The sequence below is a fragment of the Lates calcarifer genome, linkage group LG7_2 (assembly GCF_001640805.2).
Source record: "Lates calcarifer isolate ASB-BC8 linkage group LG7_2, TLL_Latcal_v3, whole genome shotgun sequence".
NCBI classification, from domain to species: domain Eukaryota; kingdom Metazoa; phylum Chordata; class Actinopteri; family Centropomidae; genus Lates; species Lates calcarifer.
Window position 1 is genome coordinate 1 of NC_066854.1, and position 23,445 is coordinate 23,445.

At 45.4% G+C, this 23,445-nt stretch overlaps 1 protein-coding gene and 1 long non-coding RNA gene across 2 annotated transcripts; one reads left to right on the forward strand and one right to left on the reverse strand.

The window, feature by feature from the left end:
* Positions 1-527: 527 nt before the first annotated feature.
* Positions 528-6,675, forward strand: adgrg7.1 (adhesion G protein-coupled receptor G7, tandem duplicate 1). Its single transcript, XM_018661976.2, is given in 16 exon segments — positions 528-939; positions 1,116-1,220; positions 1,315-1,427; positions 1,569-1,709; positions 1,818-1,909; positions 2,559-2,707; positions 3,289-3,402; positions 3,542-3,729; positions 4,169-4,321; positions 4,405-4,517; positions 4,765-4,966; positions 4,968-5,112; positions 5,208-5,289; positions 5,373-5,531; positions 5,703-5,859; positions 5,938-6,675. Coding segments are annotated over 16 exon segments (2,352 nt in total). The 5' UTR covers positions 528-689; the 3' UTR covers positions 6,127-6,675.
* LOC108873675 (uncharacterized) lies at positions 5,717-23,195 on the reverse strand. Its single transcript, XR_007809097.1, has 5 exons — positions 22,762-23,195; positions 22,393-22,452; positions 20,751-20,790; positions 5,917-6,102; positions 5,717-5,843 (listed from the first exon to the last, which is right to left on the reverse strand). It is a non-coding gene; the product is annotated as an uncharacterized LOC108873675 (long non-coding RNA).
* Positions 23,196-23,445: the final 250 nt, after the last annotated feature.

The window sequence follows — 23,445 nt, forward strand, 5'->3', positions numbered from 1 at the left end:
ATTAATACTACTACTACTGCAATCTCTACTATTCTACTACTGCAACCCTAATACTACTACTACTGCAATCTCTACTATTCCTACTACTGCAACCCCTAATACTACTACTACTGCAATCTCTACTATTCCTACTACTGCAACCCTAATACTACTACTACTGCAATCTCTACTATTCCTACTACTGCAATCCCTAATACTACTACTACTGCAATCCCTATTAATACTACTACTACTGCAATCCCTGCTAATACTACTACTACTACTACAATCCCTGCTAATACTACTACTACTGCAATCTCTACTATTCCTACTACTGCAATCCCTAATACTACTACTACTACAATCCCTATTAATACTACTACTACTACAATCCCTGCTAATACAACAACTACTACTACAATCCCTATTAATACTACTACTACTGCAATCTCTACTATTCCTACTACTGCAATCCCTCTAATACTACTACTACTACTACTACTACAATCCCTGCTAATACTACGAACTACTACTACAACCCCTACAAATACTACTACTACTGCAATCCCTACTAATACTACAACTACTACTACAATCCCTATTAATACTACTACTACTGCAATCTCGACTATTCCTACTACTGCAATCCCTAATACTACTACTACTACAATTCCTATTAATACTACTACTACTACAACCCTGCTAATACTATGACTACTACTACAACCCCTACAAATACTACTACTACTGCAATCCCTACTAATACTATGACCACTATCCCTACTACTACTACTTCTCCTACCACTACTCCCCCCACTACCACTCCTACTACTACTACTACTCGTACTACTACCACTCCTGCCCCCACCACCACCCCTCTGGTTTGTGTCAATGGTGGGATATTAGAGAGTGGTGTCTGCATCTGTCCTGATAAATGGACCGGAGAGACGTGTTCAGTAGGTAATTATACGCCAACAAACATTAGAAGCATTATACATCAAATAGCAGAAAGCTAACACTTAAGCTAATGTAGGAACTATGCAGACGTTAGCTGTGAGCTAGCTATTATCAACCCTTAGACACTGCCAAGACAAACCAACTGTCCATCTCTTCTATTAATGAACTTTTCCTCTTAGAAAATTCCTGCAAAGACAACAAGATAGGAGGATTCAGTTTCCCAGAGACACCCATCGGCTGGTTCGCATACTCTGAAGAACTCTGTCCCACAGGAACAAGTGGAGGTAAGTTTCTACTGCACATCCATCTATCAGTCTCCACCTGTCAGCCTCACCTCTGTCCATCAGGTAAATCATAACAGTGTTATTTTCCATCCAGCTGGTAAATCACGGGCTTCAACCAGATGCACCATCAAGACCGGATCACCCAGTTTTGAACATCCACCTCAGGTCTTCAAGTGTGACCAGACCCTCAGTGACATTAAAGAGAACGTAAGAAATACTGTGTTTTTATATTCAACCCTGAAGAAAAGGCTGAATGTTCATTTCATATAAAGCAGCTGCAGAGACAGGCTAAATGAAGCACACCTGATTCAGGAAAGAAATGCATGGCTGATGTCTTTCCTCTCTCAGCTCACCAGTGTGGCTGATTTAGAGACGTTGGCGAGCAGCACTCAGATTCTGACGTCCAAACCCGAGGAGCTGACGGCCGACAACGTTACGACGGCAGCTCAGATCGCCAACACTCTGCTGCTGTCTCCTCAGGCCACAGAGGTACGAACGGTCACTGTAAACACAACCTCAGAGCTTCAGTATGTTTCTGGTCCAAGACTAAGCTCCTACAACCTCAGAGTTTGGACTGTGTTGATGTTTGTGCTGCAGAGCGTCAGGGTGGCAGCAGTAGCTACAGTCAGCCAGCTGCTCAACGCCAGCACTCCAGACACCGACACCGATGAGAACAACACCACTCTGAGGTAAACTGAACGCTTTCTGTGCTGAAATTACCGAACTGTTTTTGTTTCCTGTTTTAGTTATTTAGTTTAGAAAATAAAAACAAGTTTCTCTACAAATGAGGGTGAACAACTGGACATGTGGCACTATGTTAAGAATGAACTGATGTGAGTTTGGTGGTCAAAGGTCGAGGTCTCTGTGAACACACACCACCTTTCTGGCCTTTCTTGACGGTTTGGTTCAGGTAGTCCATATTTGTTTGATTTTCAGATATATCATTTATAGTTAGATAGATCATTAATAGTCACACTGACTCCCTCTGTAACAAATAAAAGCCTGGCTACTCACAGGAAGCTGGTTCGTCCTGAAAGACAATATATCACAGTTTCAAAGCTTCTCAATAAATCAGGGTTTAAACTGCAAACTGTGATTTTCTGATTGAGATGAGAAAACGTGAACAAACTAAACATAATGTAAGATGAAAGAAGTTTTTCAATCTTGATCTCGCATGTCTGGGATCAAACATCGCTGTGGTCCTGACTGCGTCTCAGCAAAGAGACTCTGAATTTGGGTGAATTGTTAAAGGAGCAGCTGCTACAGTTCAGCTGGACGAATATTTGATCCTCTAAATGTAACGATGAAGATTCAGGTGTTTCATGTCTTTGTGTCCAGCCTGACGCAGACTCTGGACCAGCTCTCTGTCAACCTCAGCTCCAGCCTCAATACGACTCAGTCTCAGGTGGTTCAACCAAACCTGGTGGTCCAGTCAGCCCAGGTCCCTGCTGCCGACACTCAGGGAGTCCAGTTCACCTCCCTCACAGGTCAGAGACAGGATCCTCTTTCTATGAGCCTCTGTCCTGTCCAGCTGTGGTGTTATTTCACCTCCTGGATAAAACACGTGTTGGCTGAATCATTTATACTTTTATGATGTTTGACCGTCTATTTTATGATTCTTCTCCTATGACTTGCTCATTGTTTAGTCTTTTATTTTGTCTTGTACATTTGGTTTGTCGTCATGGTTATTTTACTTTTGCAGCATTTAAATAAGAGTAACTCATTCTGTTTTGAGTGTTGACACACTGTCAGTTTGTTTCACGTCATGTGTGATGGAACAGCTCCTGGAAACATTCCCATGTTTATGACTGACTGTTTATGACTGACTGTTTATGACTGACTGTTTATGACAATGCTGACAATTCAAACAGCCACAGACTGGAGTTTATAAACTGTGTTCTGTCCCTGAGATAAAACCGATATCGAAGGTCTACAGGAGCCTGAAGGAGACAAAATAAACAGCAGATACTTAAATAAAGGCACTGATCACAGAACGAAACCTCACTTCTTTGTCAGTGAACGTCTTTACATTTTCAAAGCCTGTGAACTGTTTTCTTCCTGTTTTCAGGAAAGTCAGGCAGTTTTGTGTCCGACCGGATTCAGCTCAACACCAACACGTCAACAGTTGTGGTAGAAAACAGGTTCATAGCCGACGCCCTGATATACATACGATTTCCACCAGGTGAGCTCCGTTCACCGCCTGATGTTTGACTGTAGAGAACGTTTTAAGAAGCTGTGATTGGTTTAACTGAAAAAGTCATTTCAGCTTTATTTTCCACTGATTTTCTACCAATAACAGAGTAACTGTCTTTCTCTTGAAGAAACTGTCAGCAGACATCAGAAGCCGTCAAACGTCTCTCTGGGTTTCGTCCTCTACCAGAACGACCGTTTCTTCAGGTCAAGGCTCTACAGGAGGCGTCACGCCACCATCAGGGTCCTGTCGGCCAGTGTCAAAGGTCAGGAGCGCAGCGTGGTGCCGCAGCATGTGGAGATGCTGTTCAGACCAATGGTAAGAACAACAGCTTCTCCCAGCAACTTTAAATGGTTGAGATTTCATGACCTTTATCGTCTTTTTTCAGCCTCGACACACATACATTAACTAGTGGAGGGTTTTCAAAGTCTGAGCTACAATCTGAGCCTCTGTCTGTTTCCACGTCTTCATTAGAGGAGCTGAATTAGCTTCACTGTTTCCTCTGAGCTTTATTCTGAAAGGACGTTAGTCACAGGAAGTGGAAGTCACACTGACTCAGATCAGCATGTGTTCAGGTGTGACTCAGGTGTTGTTTCTCAGTGTGTTTGTTCTCAGTGAGCTGTTGATGGTTGGTTTTTATGGCTCTGATAAATCAATCACTGGAATCTGCAGCTGTGTGATTATTTACTGCTGTTGGACGTTGTGTGTGTGTGTGTGTGTGTGTGTGTGTGTGTGTGTGTGTGTGTGTGTGTTGCAGCTGAGGAACGGGACGTCTCTGAACGACTTCTCCTGTGTGTTCTGGGACTACAGCGTGGAGGACTGGAGCGCTGCCGGCTGCTCCAAAGGAAACGCCTCAGACGGAGTCCTCAGGTGTTTCTGTAACCACACCACTAACTTCGCTGCTCTCTGGGTGAAGACGGCCTCATGTCAAATACCACGTTACTGTCAGTCTAAGTAATGTGTTATATATGAGTAACACTGTGTGTGTGTCAGTCTTTCAGAGAGAATTATGAGTACTCAGACGCTCTGGACGTGATCTCCATCATCGGACTTTCTGTTTCTATTCTGGGTTTGGTTGTAACCATCGTTTACCACATTCGAGACAAGTATGATTTACACTGTGTTTCTTTCATCATCTGCTTTTCTTTCCTTGATTCACACGTTCATAAAGGACGTTCTGAGCAGTTTCATGTATTATTCAGTCAGTTTTAAATGATCTGATTATCTTCCACCACTCAATTACAAATAAACTGTTGCTTTGAGAGAAAAACAAAGGATGAAAAGCTGATGATTATCTCCTGTTTCTTTTCCTTCTTCTTCTTTATTCCTGATGTTTTCCACCTTCTCTTGTAGTTTTGGGATGAAGACTCGTCAGAGCGACATCAACTCAAAGATCGCTCCGCTGTGTATCTACGTCAGCCTGCTGGCCTTCATCATCACCTTCCTCTCTGGAGTTGAAAACAGACGGGACGACGCTGAGCTGAAGGTCGTACCTCAAACTAACGTCATCCCGGACTCTGACGAACACGTGGACCCGGACCGCGGCTCGTGCACAGGCGGTGGCCGCTCTGCTTCACTTCTTCCTGTTGGCCACCTTCACGTGGAACAGCGTGTACGGGACTCAGCTGGTGTTGCTGGTCCGGACCATGCGCCGCAGTCTTCCTCCGAACTGGACTCTGCTCAGCATCGCTGTGGGATGGGGTACGAGACATAAAGGAGACTCGTAGAGACTCTAGTGAACCACACAGACGTGGTTTGGTCTTATTCCTTCATATCTGTGTGTTGTTGTGTGTCAGGAGTCCCGGCTGTCTTCATGGCGGTCACGCTGGGAGCGACCTACAGGGTGGACAATCCTCTGGGCTACAGACAGGAGGAGTTGTGAGTCCACTCTTATTATCTGTTTGATGAATGAAGTTTCTGTTTCCCACACGGTTCTGATCCGAGTTGTTCTGATCCTGCAGCTGCTGGCTTGCAGCTCTGGACAAAGACAAACAGTTTCACTTTGGGAGACCGATGTTCTGGTCTTTCCTGGTCCCGGTTGGTCTGATCCTGGTCTACAACATCGTGCTGTTTGTTCTCACCTCTCTGACCATGTGCAGGACAGACCCGACTCTGAAGAGGTAACAACTGAAAACTCACTGATCCAAACGATTAGCTGAGTTTATTTCAGTCTGTCTCCAGTCCACATCAGTCCACATCAGACCACATCAGTGATCCAGATTAAGGTAGACTGCTGCAGAGTCAGTCTGTTTCCTCTGTAAACTCTCCCTCACTCACCTGTTGTGTTGCAGCACCAGTCACCTGACTCTGAAGAAGAAGTTCCTCAGCAGTTTCTCTCTGGCTGTGTTACTGGGTCTTTCCTGGACTCTGGGGTACCTGGTCCTCGTCACTACAGGACACGCACACCTGGTCTTCAGCATCTTATTCTGCGTCTGTACGACCACACAGGTACATCTGTGTTATCCTCCCTCCACCACAGTATGAAGAGTGTTTCCACAGACTGACCTCCTCCTCTCGTCTCTTCAGGGTTTTCAGATCTTCGTCCTGTTCACAGCCAGGAAGCCGTCGTTCAGAGCCAGCGTCTCCCGGACTCTGCAGTACGCCTCCTCCGTCAACATCCCGCTGCAGAACTCAAGGTACAACCTGCTGAAGGGCTGGATGAGGAACACCGCCTCCGAGTCCTACAGAGACCTGAAAGACGAGCACACGAGCTGATGAAGAGCCTCGGCAGGTCGAGTCAGATCGAGTCAGATCTCTGTCTTTAGCTCTTTGAACTCACAGATGTGTCTGAGTTAAACACTGTTAAACCTGTTTTCTGTATCTGTATCATTTACTCAAACTTTGTACTGTTGCTCTTGTATCATATTATCTTATTTTATTATTATTATTTTAATTTATGTTATACTGCACTAACTCTGCTCCTCAGACGTCTGATGATAGAACCATGATAAAGCTGAGAGGCTTTAAACACAGTGAACATTTATCAGTAACTATAATAATAATATAATAGTAATATTATTTTAACTTGATTTCACTGTAAACAGAGAATCACTGAGGTGATTCATGAGAACAATCTGTGTCACTTTAAATAAAAACTGCTGTTAATGTGTTTGAAAGTCAACTTTGCATTTGCTCTAAATGTTTTTAATCTAAACTGGGCTTTTAAAGGTCTAGATTCAATTCAACTCTGTTCATCTGAAATCAGTCTTTTAATGAGTGATGGTGAGAACAGATTTAAATGGTCTGTACTAGTGTAAACTGGTTCTTTTCCTGCTCAGACCTGAACCAGTTTGAAATCCTGAACAGTAAATAAAACTCTTATCAGCTGCAGTGGGTGAATAAAGACACGCAGTAACTGTGACGAGCCACTGGAGGGCGTCCTAACCCCACGCTGACTGGTTACAGGTCGTTCAGTAACAGATCAGTGTGTGACTCCACGTTCATCATGACCTGTTATTAACAGACCTGCATCCATCTCAGTCAGTCAGTCAGTCAGTCAGTCAGTCAGTCAGTCCCTCAGTCCCTCAGTCAGTCAGTCAGTCCCTCAGTCCCTCAGTCCCTCAGTCAGTCAGTCAGTCAGTCCCTCAGTCCCTCAGTCCCTCAGTCAGTCAGTCAGTCAGTCAGTCCCTCAGTCAGTCAGTCCCTCAGTCCTCAGTCAGTCCTCAGTCAGTCCCTCAGTCAGTCAGTCAGTCAGTCAGTCAGTCAGTCCCTCAGTCAGTCAGTCAGTCAGTCAGTCCTCAGTCCCTCAGTCAGTCAGTCAGTCAGTCCCTCAGTCCTCAGTCCCTCAGTCAGTCAGTCAGTCCTCAGTCCCTCAGTCCCTCAGTCAGTCAGTCAGTCAGTCAGTCAGTCAGTCTGGGAGCTGTGGGTCTGAGAGAGGCTGACGAGGCCTTTAAGGATCATGTTCAGTGTTTTCCTGCCTGCTCTCAGCAGGACTCAGATCAGCTCCTGTTAACCTGTGAATGATCAGCACAGAGGAAACGGTGGACGTCTCCTTTAACTCCAGGCTGCAGCTGCTGTCAGACTCACTGATCAATATTACTCCATAAATTTTCCACGACACATGATTTCTCTCAGTTTCCCTTGAATTGACTTCAGTTATAAAAACTATTTCCAGGGTTGAAGAGGAGCAAAGATCCAACATGTGGCGGAAAAACGAGCAGATTTCCATGGAAAAAGAGGCAGCTGCTGCTCGGTCCAGCACTTTAATCAGAGCTGCAGCTGATCCAGGGTCAGAGCTGATAAATGACTGTTCAGCAGGATGGAAGAGTTTAACCTGAACTCAACCATCAGTGGTTTTTACACTGGTTCCACCATCAGAGAACCACAGACCACATCGGTCTGGACTGAGAGGACCTCGGGGTCAGGGACGGTCACGACGATCCTCAGACCCAGAGGTCTCTCTGTAGTGACCTGGATTAGACTCAGGCGGCCATGTTTAACCAGTGGAGGTCATGTGACTGTGACTCCTTCCAGTAGCTTCAGCTTCACGGCTAAAGGCGGGAAAATGAGCGTAAAGTTACGAAGCTGCAATTACACGACTGAAGAAGGCTTTTAATTTGAAACAGTCACAGGAAGTGGAGGTCGATTTAACTCGCTGACGGACAGAGACCTGGGTTCACCTGAGTCCTGCTCAGGCTTTATGGAGGTTTTTCATGGACTCTGTAAGTCCCTCGTTCATCAGAGTCAAAGAGACACAAGTGAAGTTTTGTTCATTAGAACAAACTAATCCACGGTTATGTCAGAGTTTGGCTCCTCTCAGTTGCCGTAGCAGCTGTTTAAATACAAACAACAGTGTTTATATCTCTGTCTCCTGAGCGGACGGACACTGAGTCCTCAGAGACGCAGGGTTCACTGTGACGTGTTGATCGTCACACCTGTTCACACCTGTTCACAGGTTCAAACTGAAGCTTCGTCTCTAACGAGGTAAAACTCCTCATCACGTCCAATCAGGAAACAGCAGAGGGTTACCACGGCAACGGCTCGGCAGCATCCAAGAACCGCTGCCGAGGATGAAAAGAGACAAAGAAGAAGAGAGACTGATGTCCAGAGGAGAGAGGAGAGAGGGTGGAAGAGACAAGGTGGGAAGGAGAGGATGGAAAGAAGGATGAACCTAAACTGATCTTCTGTTCTGACAACAGCTGGAGGCTCCTGACCTCTGACCTCTGACCTCTGACCTGTGACACTCAGTTGTATAAAAACAGAGACTTGTATTTTCTGTGTTCACTGACTCCTGTGAGCGGAGACAGAACTGTTCTTCAATGACGTTTCACTCTCTGATCTGGGTTCAGTGTCTGCTGGTCCTGGGATGGAGGACGTGTGACAGAGGAGATTCCGACTCTTGCCCTGACTCATCGCTGAGGACTCGGGGTTTCCCGCTGACTCAGCCTCTGGCTCCAGGTCTCTGTTTGTTGTGGATTCAGCTGCAGCTGATCCAGGATCAGTGACGCCACGGACCAGCTGCTGTGAGGACAGAACGGACTGAACACGGAGCTTCACACGACAGGAGCAGCTGAGGCCTGATGCTAACATTAGCTTAGCATGAGGAGACACAACACGGCTCTGCTGCTCCACATCAGTCCACTTCCTGCTGTGAAGCTGCTTTCTCCGGACTCTGCTGCGTTCAGTGAAGGCAGCAGCACCTGTGGTTTGGAGCAGGTGACCTTTGCCCTTTGACCTGTTCCTCGCTCGGCTGCCGGAAATGAAACACCTGGGAGGAGCTGACAGACCATCACAGACCAGGTCTGAAGGGGTCAGACCAGACCTGCTCTCTGAGAGTCCCTCTACACTGAAACCACCACAAACTCAGACCTGGTCTGGACTGAATCTCGACCAAAGTGATCCAGGTTCCCAGGACTTGCTTGGTGAACAGAGCTCAGACCTGCTCTGATGATGAACGTGTTTTCTCTGAACATCGTGTTCTCTTGTTAAACTCAGACAGGAACGTGGATCCTGGTGCTGAGTTTAAGATCCTGGTCCTGAGCGCTGTGGATGTTTCCCTCCCGCTCTGTGTGGTGAACTCTGCTCTGTGAAAACCACCTCAGGTCCAGATCTGGAGGAAAACCCCTGTGCAGGACTCATGAAGTCACAAACCACAGGCTGCAGCTCCACATCTGGTTCCAGTCAGAGGAGGTCCGATCATTGTTTAATCTGCTCCAGGCTCGGTCCCACCCGCCCCGCCTGCACACCCCCGCAGAGGAAACAAACCACCCTGCAGCAGCGGGGTCACAGTTATGTAACAGGGCGCTCAGGCTTCATGTTAGAGGAGGACTGAGCGTTTCTCTGGTCGCTCTGTGAATCCATCATTAATAAAACTGTTTAACCTGCAGGTTCTTCAGCCCTGAGTTCTGCCTGCAGGCGTTCTCTCCGCCACAACACAAACCTTCAGATCATCAATAAGTAACGGCTTCAAACTCTCCACCTGAGCCTGATAGTTAGAGATGAACCTGCACTTCAACCCGTGTGCAGTAACGAACATCTGCAGTTTGTTACGGAGGGAAAAGAAAAGTGCTGAAGACGCGAGCGAGAGGACGGACGGTGATGATGGAGGTGTTGACAGCGGAGAGTATGTCGAGCGTCTCTGCGGCGTTTTCCTCCTCAGCTGGTTTCAGGAGATTCTCACACGATGATGAGACTGAAGATTGATGCACTTTTACAGACCCTCTCTGTTTATCACTACCAGACTCCATTGACAAAAACAGGAATTTAACAGAGCAGAACACACGTACCACTGCCTCGTACTTTTACTTCAGTTAAGTATCTGATTTATTCTGCCACCACTGAAAGTCACACAGTAACACAAAGACACTAACAAATCATGTTCACAGGTCTTCAGGGGGTCAAGTCTCAAGTCCCTGATTTGTAACTGAAGAAAACTTAAAAACAGGAGGAATCTCAATGGAGTTCTGCATTAGAGGGAACGTTTTTTTCGCTCATTTGAAAGTGGATTTATGGAGGTTTATGGACGACAAAGATTAGAGATGAGGAAGTTTTAGGCACAGAGAATCTAAAAATGTGTGTTTCATGTTTGTGTGTTTACATCAGCCTGAGTCTGAAAACAACAACAGATGTGACAGTTTTCTGATGAGTTTTAAAGAGGGATCTCCTCAGTGTTGCAACATTTCCTCTCTGGCAGCTTCACGTCTTGTTTCCAATCTGTTGCCTGTTCGACGGCTCCACTGATTAACGATGTGTGTTTGCTGGTATGTGGGAATCTTCATACGTGTTCCTGTGTGTGTGTCTTAACCCGACTCTGAACTCCCAGCCAATCAGCTCTGCGGCTCAGACCTGCCACGGCCAATCAGGAGCGGCGTTCTCCAGGCCGATCCTGAGCGCGGCGGCGGTTTGGACTCGAGGACTCTGGCTGGTCGGAGGCCTCCCCGGCTGCAGAGAGAGCTCGCAGCTGTAATCTAATTTTCTCTTTAATGACGGTGATGAGAGCTGAGATTGGAAACATGTGGCGAGCTGAGCGATGAGAGGACGAACTGTCCATGAAGATGAAGAAGCGCAACAAAAACACACTTCTCCCAGAGCTGGAAACCAGAGTCGCAGCTTGGACTTTATTTAGCTTCACATTAGAGATTTTACTATTTTGGACCAGAGAGCTCCTCTCTGAAATATCAACTGTTATTTACAGAGTTTGGGGAATATGCTGCTATCTACCACCGGGGGCGCTACAGGCGCCAACACAGATTTTTCAACGTAGCAGGGTTTGTTTTCTTATGTTAAAACAGCTGAACTGCTATAGAACTGGATTATAGCCTAACATTAGCTTTTTACTTCTGGAGATTGGATTCAGGCTTCAAACATCAGAACAGTGTTGATCTGATCAACTCGGTAAAATTCCTGTTTTTGTCAATGGAGTCTGGTGATGATCCATATATGAACTGTTTCTCTGATTAACAGCATCTTGTTAAAGCTTTTCAAAACATCTAAACTGCTTCATTTTGACAATGAAATTCTCTAAATGTTCTTTAACTACAGGGGTTTGATTCCAGCTGTTTGCAGGCCTGAGAGTTTGTCAACAGTTTTGTGGTTTTATCTCCTGACAGGTTAAAGTTTTATTCCTCTGCTGCTCCGGCGTTCGTTCTACACGATAAAGTAAAGTATGAGCTGCTGGATCACAGCTTCCTCACAAATCTCTCCTGTGGAGGTGAAGCAGTCCAGATTCTTTTTTTTTCCAGAGAGGACCCCCTACATCGACAAGTCCCGGGAATCAAACAGGTCTGAAATATCTGTCTTTCTCGCTCGCTGTGAGGTTCAGGGGCTAAAGAAACATCAGCGCCTGATCCAGCCTCAGCAGGAGGTTTGACTTTTCCACATGAAGGAGGTGAAAATGATGTGATCTGATTCACGCTCAGTGTTTCCTCTGCAGCCTCGTCCAGGACGATCTGGATCGGTGGAAAAACTGAAAGACTTGTTTTTCTGAGGAGTAAAGAGAAGGCAGCAAAGTATTTACCAATGAAACTACTCATTCTTTATGTTTTTGTTTTGGAATCAGTGCAGTATTGATCAAGAGGACTGCACCCAAAAACATCTGTGTATCAATACCAGACTCCATAGAGAAAAACAGGGATTTAACCAGGAGCTGCTGGAATACCACTGCCTCCATCTGTTAGTGTGTCTGTGTTACTGTGTGACTTTCAGTGGTGGAAGAAGTAATCAGATACTTTACTGAAGTAAAAGTACCACACAGTAACACAGACACACTAACAGATGGAGGCAGTGATATTCCAGCAGCTCCTGGTTAAATCCCTGTTTCTGTCAATGGAGTCTGGTGGAGATATAGAGATGATTCTGGTTAAACTAGAAGGATCTTCCTCTGTAATTTAAAGCTCTGACTCTGTGTGAATCCTCTCCATCATTTACACCCAAAACGTTTCATCCTTTCAAACGTTTGGACCTGGATTTGTCCTTTAAACAAACTGAAGGTTCTTGTTGTGTAAATATGAAACACACCATCGACTGCACGTGTGACGACACATGGTGGAAGAAGTGTGTTAACATCACTTCAGCAGGAATGTGAGCAGTTTCACTGAGCAAGATTAAAATGAAAAACACTTCAGCTGCGTCCAAAATATTTCCAAAACTCGTCTTCCAGGCCGGGAGGCGTCGACGGTGTAAAGTGAGGAGAGGATCTGGTTCCTGGTTTCTGTCAGTTTCTGCTTCATTAACCTCTTTAGCTGATTCTCTCTGCCAGTCACTCTGACAGAGAGCAGAAAAAAACACCTTTGTCGTCCATCAGAGCGATGAAGCTGTCGGCTCAGACGTCTTCTCCGATCTCACAGAGCAGCACAAAATAAAAAGCTTTTAGAGCAACATCCATCTTGTGTCAAATTGAGGTTTTATTGAAAGAGAAGCTGGGCGGTAAATCAGATTTACGGAGCCGCAGACGTGGTTTAAACGGCCTGTGAACGGCATTAATCTTCATTTCAAATGTTTCCCTAAAGGAGCAGTTCGCCTCGAAATGAAACCTCACTCGTCAGGAGGTAAAGCCTCAAATATCCTGTGATCACACCGCAGCCGGCTGAGTTCATCTGAGACCGAATAACAGGAACTAAAGGACCAGTCCTCTGTTTCTCACAGACATCAGAACATGTGTGATCTACCTGTGCTTTAAAGGTCAAAGGTCAGCTGGACTTGTTGATGGAGGTAATTCTGGAAGTTTTAACATCTGGAGCGTTTGTTTTTCAGGTTATGATGTCACAGAGAAGCTGACCTTTGACCTTTTAATGTCTTCATTACCTTCCTGAATATTTGTGTTCAAGGCTCAGGTCCGGTACAAAGTCCACATCACTGAGCAGAGAATCAGGCCACAAGGACCTTGAAGTTCCTCAGCTGGGTCCTCCAGTAAATGAATTCCTGCACAAACAGCCGTACGATTCTTTTATACTTGAAAGTCAAAGTGAATGTTAACAAACCTCTCAGACCGACTCATCAGGTCAGATTTCTGAAGGTGAAACATGATGACTGATCTGTGGACATGTCGTCCATCAGTCTCCTCCTCGGGCCTGTTGTGTAACCTCTCAGCTCGCAGCCATTTTCCTCTGGTAAATGAGAACCATGCAGAGCAGAGCTGGACCTGCTTCAGCTCTTTAACCGCCTCTTAAACCGCGGGTACAGCGAGCTCACGTGAGGCCCCCGGGCCCCTCGGGGGACGACCAATTATATTTTAAAAGAGCTTTTTTTTTAACTAAATCTCTGAGCTGCAAGGTCGACGAATCGTCTCTCAGGGGCCGTATCCTCGGGCTGAGATGTTTACGGCGCTCATGTCGTCAGATCTGCCGCTTTACAAGCCAGAGCTGTCCGGAGGCGTCCTGTCAGAGCAACAACAACACTGCACATAACTCCTCTAAAAGCCTAATTACAACCACACACACCAGCCGCACACAGATGTTTTGGAAATGAGTGAAACCTCCACACAAAGCGCTCCCCCTCCTCCTCCTCCTCCTCCTCCTCCTCCTCCTCTGAAAGAAACCTTCGATTAAGATCATCCTTCTGGGAATTTAAACCCACTGACAGCCACGCCGAGCCTCGCTCTCTCTGCTCTCTCTGCTCTCTCTGCTCAAACAATCAGCTTTTTCTTTTGGACCCCGGTTCGTTTGAGTCTGTTTGAGTAATCAGGTTCCTGGACCCGGTGGGACCCCGGTTTGGACGGGCCCCTGGTGGGAGATCTGGGGGCCAACGCTGATTAAGTGATGTCTTTTGGAAGAGCTGGTTTGGTTCAGGTTCAGGCTTTTGTTTGAAACTCAGAGGAAAATCTCCATGAGAGCAGATGGTGAAACAGAGAGGAGCAACAACACGTCCGACATGAAACCAACAACACAACATGTCGTCTCATTAATCAGCCTCTCACTCTCAGATAACAACACGTCTAATTATTGTGCAGGGGTCTCAGGTCCTTTATGTGCTGTTCATATTTACATCAAACAAAACCACATGGGACTTTTAGGACATGAAATAACAACAGGTGTAAAATTAAAACGACGCTTAATAAGGAACTGAGACGACAGGAACAGGAAGTGTGTCACTGATCTCACACCAACAGATCAACAACCAGAGTCTGGACTCACATCTCATGGTCAAACACGGCTTCAGAGGAAACAAACATGGCAGACGATGACGTCTCTTGTTTGTTGTTTGTCGCTCTGTGTGACAATCCACAGACTGAGACTGAGAATGTTTCCTGAGCTCAGACTCAGTCACAGTATCATCAGTGAAAGTATAAATGTGCTGCAGTGTAAAGAAGCAGATGATGATACTACACTTCAAAATCAACAGATCAGACCTCAGGTTAAAGGACTGATCCCACTTTATCCTTTGTAAACCATTTATTTGAACATGAATCAAACTGATCTGATCAGTTTCTGATTTGTGTTGAAGTGGGACCGCGGAGCAGCGCAGGGATAAAGCCAGTAGTCTGTGATCTGAGTCCTGGACCACAGCGACTGTGAGCTGGACGAGTGTTTCGGGACGAACAGGTGTTTTAAATGTGCCGAGGTCGTCTTTAATGATCGGGGTCACGCTCGCCGCTCGCCAAGGCCGAGCCAGACATTACTCAAAGAATGTCTGAGGAATCCTTACACACAAAACCACCACAGAGGAAGAAAGTGCTTCAGGCGTGACGAGGACTCTGACGTCCCCTCTGGATTCAAGGACGGACGACTGGACCTGAACCTGAGATCCTGGATTATGTAACTGGGTTTGATGGTTAGCAGCTCTGCAGCTCAAGGACAGGTTCTTTCTACACATGGACTTCCTCCTGAGCCACGTGTTGTAAAATCAAATAAAGTGAGCTCCTGTCTGGTTTTCCTCCAACACCTCCTCAATAAAATGACGTTGAATAAGTGAAAATATTCAGGATTTTAGTCCAAAATCTGACGTCCGACGTATTGCTTTTGGACAAAACTGTTGAGAGATTAATATTCAAATGTGGACGAACCCAGACGATGTGAGTGAGATCAGAGTTACGACCTCCATGATCCAAATAACGATCAAAACCTCCAGATTTAAGGAGAAACAGTTTTGGAGTTCTTCACTCAGGAAAAACATTCAGGGGGTTGATGGTTGTGTCACGGTGTGAGCTGCCATCAGCGCTCTTATTTTGAAAGCTGGTGGTTTCTGGCTCATAGAGGTCGAGGTTCTGCCAAAACTCTTGATTCCTGTTTTGCCCGCTGAGCTTCATCTTGTTGTAATCTGCTCACGCTGAGTTGGGCAACCCTGGAAACACCACAGTGTGGGACATAATGGAGTCATGGAGGCCTGATTGATGACGTTCTACTGTGAACACAACAGGAAGCAGCTGAGCGCCAATAACGTCAATGCCAACAAAAAACACCATGTCAGCTCACGGAGGGAAAAACACTGAGCAGAGAGGCCTCAGGTCTGCACCGTCACCTCCAGCCAATCAGATTCTGTTTAAAGGTGCTATGTGTACGTTTGTGTACATGCTACGTAGCCGCTGTTAGCATTAGTTCATCATCAAAATCCAGTCCTTTATTCACCAGGAGCAGACTCGAGCAATGATGTTATTATCATCTAAATCTTTCCAGACTTCCAAACATGTAAAGTCATAATCCAACGTCTTGTATAAGTTCACCATAGTTCCCAAATGTCCCATGTTCCTCTTAGTCCCTGAATGCCCCACGCTCTCATTTGGCGTTGACCTGATTTCTGCCTCTAATCTGGTTTCTTATGAAGACAAATGTAAGAGAATATATAATATATAAAAGCTTTATTTTCCATCTTTGAGGACCTGTTGATGTTTGACTTTTATTCCTACCGCCTGGAGACTGAAACACACTCGACATAAATCTTTTCATTTCTTCTGGATTCTTTAAATCTCTGCCGGCTCTTTCTGCAGGAATCTGGCTTCACCTCCGGCCACGTGTGACATAACAGCCTCTTCTTTTTCCTCTGAACGTTTCCCATCGTCACAAATCCGCTCCATGTGCATGCTGACGAACTAATAAGTCTCCGTTTCCCTCCGTCCTCCTCTGGTTTACATTTTCAGCCTTTTAGCGTCGGTCCGTTCTGTCGGCTTCCCAATCGATTAAACCTGATTCACAGTAAATATACACGTCCACGCTGCTGTCAGGACAAACCATGAGGACTGACGTTCGTGTGCTTTTCAGTTAAAGTTCAGGTTGCTTCTGTTGCCTGATTTCCCCACAGACATTAAAACAACACGTCTTGTCAAGGAGTCTGACCTTTGACCCACCAGGAAAAGTTACATTTATCTAGAGTTTGATGCAGAAATGTTCAAAATAAAATAAATTAAGAAAATCTGACAGTTTGATTTGTCTTTTTTACCCTTTTTACTTTATGAACAACAGCTGCAGCCAACAAAAAATCATTTCAATAATCGATTCATCGTTAAAGTCGAGTCACAGCAGGGTTACAGATGGTGTCCAGAACATAATCAAAGGCTAATTTAAGAAACTGATTGATAAAAAATTCAACTGGAATTTGTTTTGTTACTGTTCACATGTGTGGAACTGGTTTTATTTATTTCATACCACACATCACATGTCGGCTGTTTGTCAACCAGCAACAGACTTTTCAGAATAAAAGCGTGTAATAGAGTGGAGCACCACTACACTGCCTCAGAAATAAACTTTCTTATGCTTTATTTTGTAGAAGTTGGCCTGGTTTACTTCCTACTTAAAGCACCGTTACTTATTTTACACAGCTAACTGTTACTCGATGCTTTTGTGAATGTTTTGTCCCGAACTCTCTTTTTTCCTCTTAAACATTCTTTACTGAAGCGTCCGTCTGAGTGGCTGATTTTAGGATTTATCTGATCCATGTGTGATGGGCAACAATCCAGACTTTCTCAGCTTCAGTGTGAACAGAGCCTCTGAGTGAAACATGAGCGGAGAGGGGATCTGAGGTCAGTTTTAAAGCCTTCAGCCCAACAGTGAGACGGATTCTCATGGTCCAGGTCAATGAACCGTCAGGACTGGGGCTCATGTGGATTAGCAAGGACGTCGTCAACTTCACCAAAAACTGCTGTGAAATAGATCAACAGGAGGAACTCATCACCGGCAGCAGAGGTTATCAATCTCTGAGATTCTCGCCTCGGCAGCGTCCGGGGTTTCCCTAACAAACGGCCCTCGTCCTTCATCGTGTCCTCCCCTCGTCCTTCCCTCGTCCTCCCCCTGTTCTCTCTGCTCAGTCCAGCCAAGTCTGATTTTCCTAAAACAAGGGAATCCCAGGCCAGGCCAGATGAGATGGGGGGGGGGGTGGGGGGCGCTATGCATCGTAACTCATCTGTCAGAGAGACTCGAGGGAGGACGATGACAAGAAAAACAAGGGAACAAAGAGGGAAAGATTTGGAGTCCAGATCAGAGACTCTGGAGGAGACCGGCAAAGACGATCCTTCTGTTACAACTTTAAACAGGATCAGAGAACTATCAGCTGATTTACTGATCAAAGATCAATCAATCTATAAAGTCTCAAGTTCCTAAAGTCATCAGATTCATGACTCGAGTTGGACTTGAAGCCAAGTCAAGGTCCAGATAAAGACTAAGAAGTCCAGGGTCAAGACCAACAAGTACAAAATCATTTCTCATATACAGACCAACAAGTCCAAAGTCATGTCCCACATTAGGGCCACCAAGTCCCAAGTCAAGACTAATAAGACTTGACTTTATGTCACACTTAAAGATCAGCAAATACCAAGACCGACAAGTCCAAAAGAGCAAGTCCCACATCAAGACAATTACAAAATCATGTCCACACAGACCGACAAGTTCCTGGACATGGCCAACAAATCCCAAGTTAAGGACAAAGACAAGACTAAGTCCCGAGTCATATCCCAAGTCAGCTCAGATAAGATCCATGTTAAACAGGTCCAGAGACAACACCAACAAGTCAAAACATGTTTTAACTGACCAATAAACTGTGTGGGAAACCGTCCAGTCTGCCCACAGCAGAATAACTCAGAATCACACTTTCAGCACAAAGAGATCAGGAATGAAGTGATTAATCCAAGACATTACATAACAAGTCCGTTACTCCTGGGATAAGTGAAATACTTTGGAGTGGACACTGATGGTTCAGTCCAAAAAAAAAAAAAAGAATCCAAGAAAATAAAACTACTGCCACGGAATCTGTAGAAAAATGAGGGAGTCCCTGAAGTGTGTAAAGACTGATAACATGTTGGAGGAAAGAACAGAAATTTGGAAACTCAGATTTCTGTAACAAGTACAAACATCCTGTGAAACATTCATCACAACATCCAAACACAAAGTGATGTACAGGGCCGAGTCGCTGCTGCAGGTCGAACTCTCCATCACTGCGAAAACAATTAACAACTGAACCTCTGCAGACCAATAACTTCCTGCATGGACGGAAACAGGACGTTTAACAGATGGATGAGGCATTCAGGGACAAGACTGTCGGTCAAGATGGCAGGTTGATGTGTGGGCAGGTGCAGGAGGACCGAAGCATTGAGTTTATCCAAGTCAAAGTGGTGTCTTCAGGAGTGTTTAGGAGACGTCTCAGCTTCCAACCCCACTCAGGTTTACTTTGGATCCATGTCGGAGTATTTATCACAATCAATTCATTGAAGATGAATAATAACCCCAAAGGTCCCACCTCCAGGACCAGGTCATAGTCAAGGTTGGTCGGGACCTGCAGATGCTGCTAAGACCACCAGGTACCACAGGGACCTTCAGAGGTCTTATAGAGTCCAGGTCTCAGCAGGTCTTAGTGTAGTTTTATAGTCACTGTATTTTTTTTTTTAACTCTACAAACAAATAAAGTCAACAAAAAACATTTTAAAGCTGAGTTTGTGAATGAAAGCTGCTTTAAAAATAAAGTTTATCATTAAGACCGTTGCCTCAGTGAGAATCAGCAGGGCTGATGAGGTCTAGGATTAGTCCATGACTTCACAGCTGTTCCTGACAATTACTCCTGATGATGTCTTTGAAAAACGACCTGGAGAAGCAGCAGAGAATCGGAGGATTTTCCAGCCAGTTGTTGCTAAAATCACCAACAAAAACATTTCATGAGTAACTCTTGAATTTGAAAGCATCTTGAGAAAACTGAAACCTGCCCTGGTGTGTTGTAAGGTTTTTTTAAATTGACCAAACTGACTGCGCTCCTCCATTAGTGCTGTTAACTAAATAATAACAGATGTGGGCTGTTCAGCGTTCTGGATTTCTAAACTCTGTTGGTCTGTAGAGTCGCTCCTGGACAGTTATTCACTCTGTGAATCAGCTGGAGTCTCCGGAGGTCTCTGAGAGTGAAAACACATCGTGATCGGAGTATTTATGTGATCACATTATCGGTTTCTGAAAGACAACGACTGATCCAAGTTACGTTCGCCAAGACCAACACTCACAGCTCCAGAACCTCTGACTGTGAAATTAATCGTTACCAAACAAGACTTTCACTCCACAGGAAATGACCTCAGAGAATTACCCAGAATCCCTCGGTCTGGCCTCAGATCAGGCTTTTCCAGGAACGTCAGACGGTGATGGGGGCAGGTGAGTGTTTCCAGGAGACATCGCTGTCGCCCACGGCAACACGTTTTTTTTTTTTTTTTTTAATCCGAGCCAGGTTTCATGGTGAGAGTCCTCGGGCCTCATGTGGACTCAATTCTGCTCTGAGTCTCAGGGACCAGGACCAGGATCAGGTTTCAGAGCAGTTTGATTCATGAGGTGTTGTGTGTTTCCTCTGCAGCGACAGTCGGCCTCTTTCACTCAAACAACTGCCTCTGAGCTCTGACTGAGAAATCTTTGTTTTCAAAGCAAAGACAGGATGAATTCAGCCCGGACGGTTCTGAGGAACAGACGACGACTCGATGTAAAAATCTGATACAGTTTGATTTTTCGACATCGATACGAGACGATGTCATCTGATTCAACACAATCAACTAAAACATCATGTGACATTTTTATTCCTGAGCTTCAACCAGACACTGAAAAACAGCGTCATTGGTTCGTGTTCGACCAATCACAGCACATTTTACATCCACGTCAGGATTAACGAGGATCATCACCTGGTGGCTGTCAGTCCAGCTGCAGTTTATCAACGTCCCAGTTCTTGAGTTATGATCAAGACATGTTCTGTCAGGTCAGTGACCTTTGACCTTTAACTGCCAACATATAATGAGTGCATCTTTGAGTCCAGGTGAGTTTACCTCAGTGTGATCTTCACACCTCTTCAACATCTGGACTGAATAAACCTGACACAGATGTGAGTCTCTGCAGACCCTGGTCCTCCTCAGCTCAGGTTTCTCCTCAGGAAACCTCTGAAATCAAAGCTGCTGTTCGTCTCTAACAGATACTCAGGTGTTGTTCTACAGGTGAGAGGAGGAGGAGTTTAAACTGTACCTGCTCTGTCACACCTCAGGTCTGCTGCTGCTGCTGACACCTGAGGGAGGGAAAAAACAAACAGGACTCAGTTTCCCAGCATGCACCACTTCATTCATCAGTACACACAGAAGGAGGAGTGTGGCTGCAGCAGCTACATGTTTCTCTCCAGCTGCAGATCAGTGACCTTTGACCTCTCGTTTCTGCAGCGTTACATAACTCCTCCTCGTTAAGTACGACCAAGCAGATCTGACTCCAACACATCAAACTGCACTGTGTGACATCACTTCCTGTCTTTTACTGGACATTTTATCTCTATATATCTCCACCAGACTCCATTGACAAAAACAGGGATTTAACCAGGAGCTGCTGGAATACCACTGCCTCCATCTGTTAGTGTGTCTGTGTTACTGTGTGACTTTCAGTGGTGGAAGAAGTAATCAGATACTTTACTGAAGTAAAAGTACCACACAGTAACACAGACACACTAACAGATGGAGGCAGTGGTATTCCAGCAGCTCCCAGTTAAATCCCTGTTTTTGTCAATAGGAGTCTGGTACTGATAACTTTGACAATAAGATGTCTTTATTATCTTTATTTTTAATCCTTGTTGTTCAGTCTTTTATTTTTCCTGATGTAACAACATGTGAGTGATGAGCAGCTGCAGCTTTCACACTCTGTCAGATGAAAACAGGGCATTACCTCACCCTGCAGTTGTCCCATTTCTCCTTAATGGAACTTTTTCTGGTTCCCGGTGGGAGCATTCATGTGTTCATGTGTTCATGTGTTACATAACGCTGTGTGTTTCTGCAGCAGGGTGAAATTACAGCTCCGCGCTCTTATTCTGACGAGATTTCCTGCTCTTATTTTTCTTTTTTTTCCCTCCCTCCTCTGTGGTGAATAAAAACTCCTCACGGAGTCAAGAACTTGTCAGATTTTTCCCCCGGTTGCCACGGCGACAGTACATAAAGCCCATATCTTCACCCCTCTGTGGTTTTTTCTTTTTCTTTTCAGAGACGTGTCTGGAAAAGTGATGTAATCCGTCACATCAGCGCTGGTGTTTCTAACTGAGGCTGCGGTCGGATCAGTGACACCGAAGAGGGGGGTGATGGGTAATATGAGGATGGATGGTCTGGTCAGGAGAGGGAGGGGGGAGGCGGGGGGGAGGCTAACACAATACGATCCCTCCGTCAGTTTAATGACTCCATGTGTCAGTGTGGAATCTCAGTTTTCCGTCTCATTAATACGTTGTCTCTCTGAAACACTGAGGAGCTGAAACTGACACTGACGACCAATCAGAAACATCTCCGCTACATAAACTGAGCGACAAACAACAACAACCAATCAACCTGCTGCATGTTTCCTCCATTAAACACCAACTGTCTGTCAGGTGAGCCAGCCCTGATCCTTTACGGCTGAAAGGAGCAGTAAAGTCTGGACAGTTGAGCTAACTAGCATCATGACAGCTAGCCTACACCAACGCTAACTGTGGTGCTAACAGAGACAGAGCAAAGATGGCTGCCACAGGAGAGCAGGGAGGGGAATATGTGACCTGGGTCGGCCTCTCTGGGCTAACTGCAGGATCACAGGGCGGCCTGGACCCTGGTTACCATGGTTACCACACAGGTCAGACATGATCTGAGGACAGGAAGTTAGCAATTACCTGTTCCTTGATTCCTGACAGTGACCTCGTGAAGCTCCTCCCACCGCCTCCATCAGAAACCTGTAAGTGACGTCACAAATGGTCAGGTGAGGAAGGGGGCGGGGCTATAATTAAATCAAACACACCTGATGGATGAAGAGAAATTCTGTTTGTTGCACAATAAAATCAAACAGGTGCTTTCCTGAAGCTCTGCTCAGTTTCAACTGTTGTTTGACTTTAATGTTTTCAAACAACTGTCGATGTTTGTTTCACAACAAACACAAAAACATCCGCTGCCTGAAAACACAGGCACGCGACTATGGTAAAAAATGGCGCCAGATTAACATTAAAACCCGTTCTCCTCACATTAACAGCTTCAGTTTGACTTACACTTTCACCGTGTGTCATTTTCTCTGATGTCTGCCGGGATTAAACGTCCATAAATCCGAGGAGAAGTGACGGGAGAGAAGACGCAGCTGTCAGCTCCCGAACCTGCCTGAGAATCATCGTGTTTTCAACTTTTCTTCAGTACCACAGTGATTTAGCGACCGGTGTCTGAACATCCACGAGTTCACTGCAAACAGGAGCTAATCACGGACAATTCGGCGCCAATAAGACAAGATAAAAACTAAAGAAAGACCCGCGGCTAACTCACTGACAACGGTGCCATTCCACTTCCGGCACACATGCGCCAAAGCATTGTGGGGGCTGTAGTTCCACAATACAGAGCATGATTATCCCTAAAACATGACTGAGAAAGAATAACAAACCCCCAGTATCTTTTTTCATGTTGTATGATGTTGAGGGACGCCATTGTTTCAATATTTTCACTGTTTTCAATTGTTTCTCTGAACTCCCTCTGAAATAGTTAGCTCATGCTACATAGTTAGCATAGCAGTTGGACAGTTTACTGGATGGTTCTGGTGCCAGTCTGCTAACACACTGGATAAAACCAATTAGACATGCTCTGGAAAAACATGTTAGAGTACTTTAACTTGTCCTGTTCAATCAAGATGTGGTTTATAGCCTGAATAACAACATGATACTAGCTACCTAGAAACAAAACATGACAGA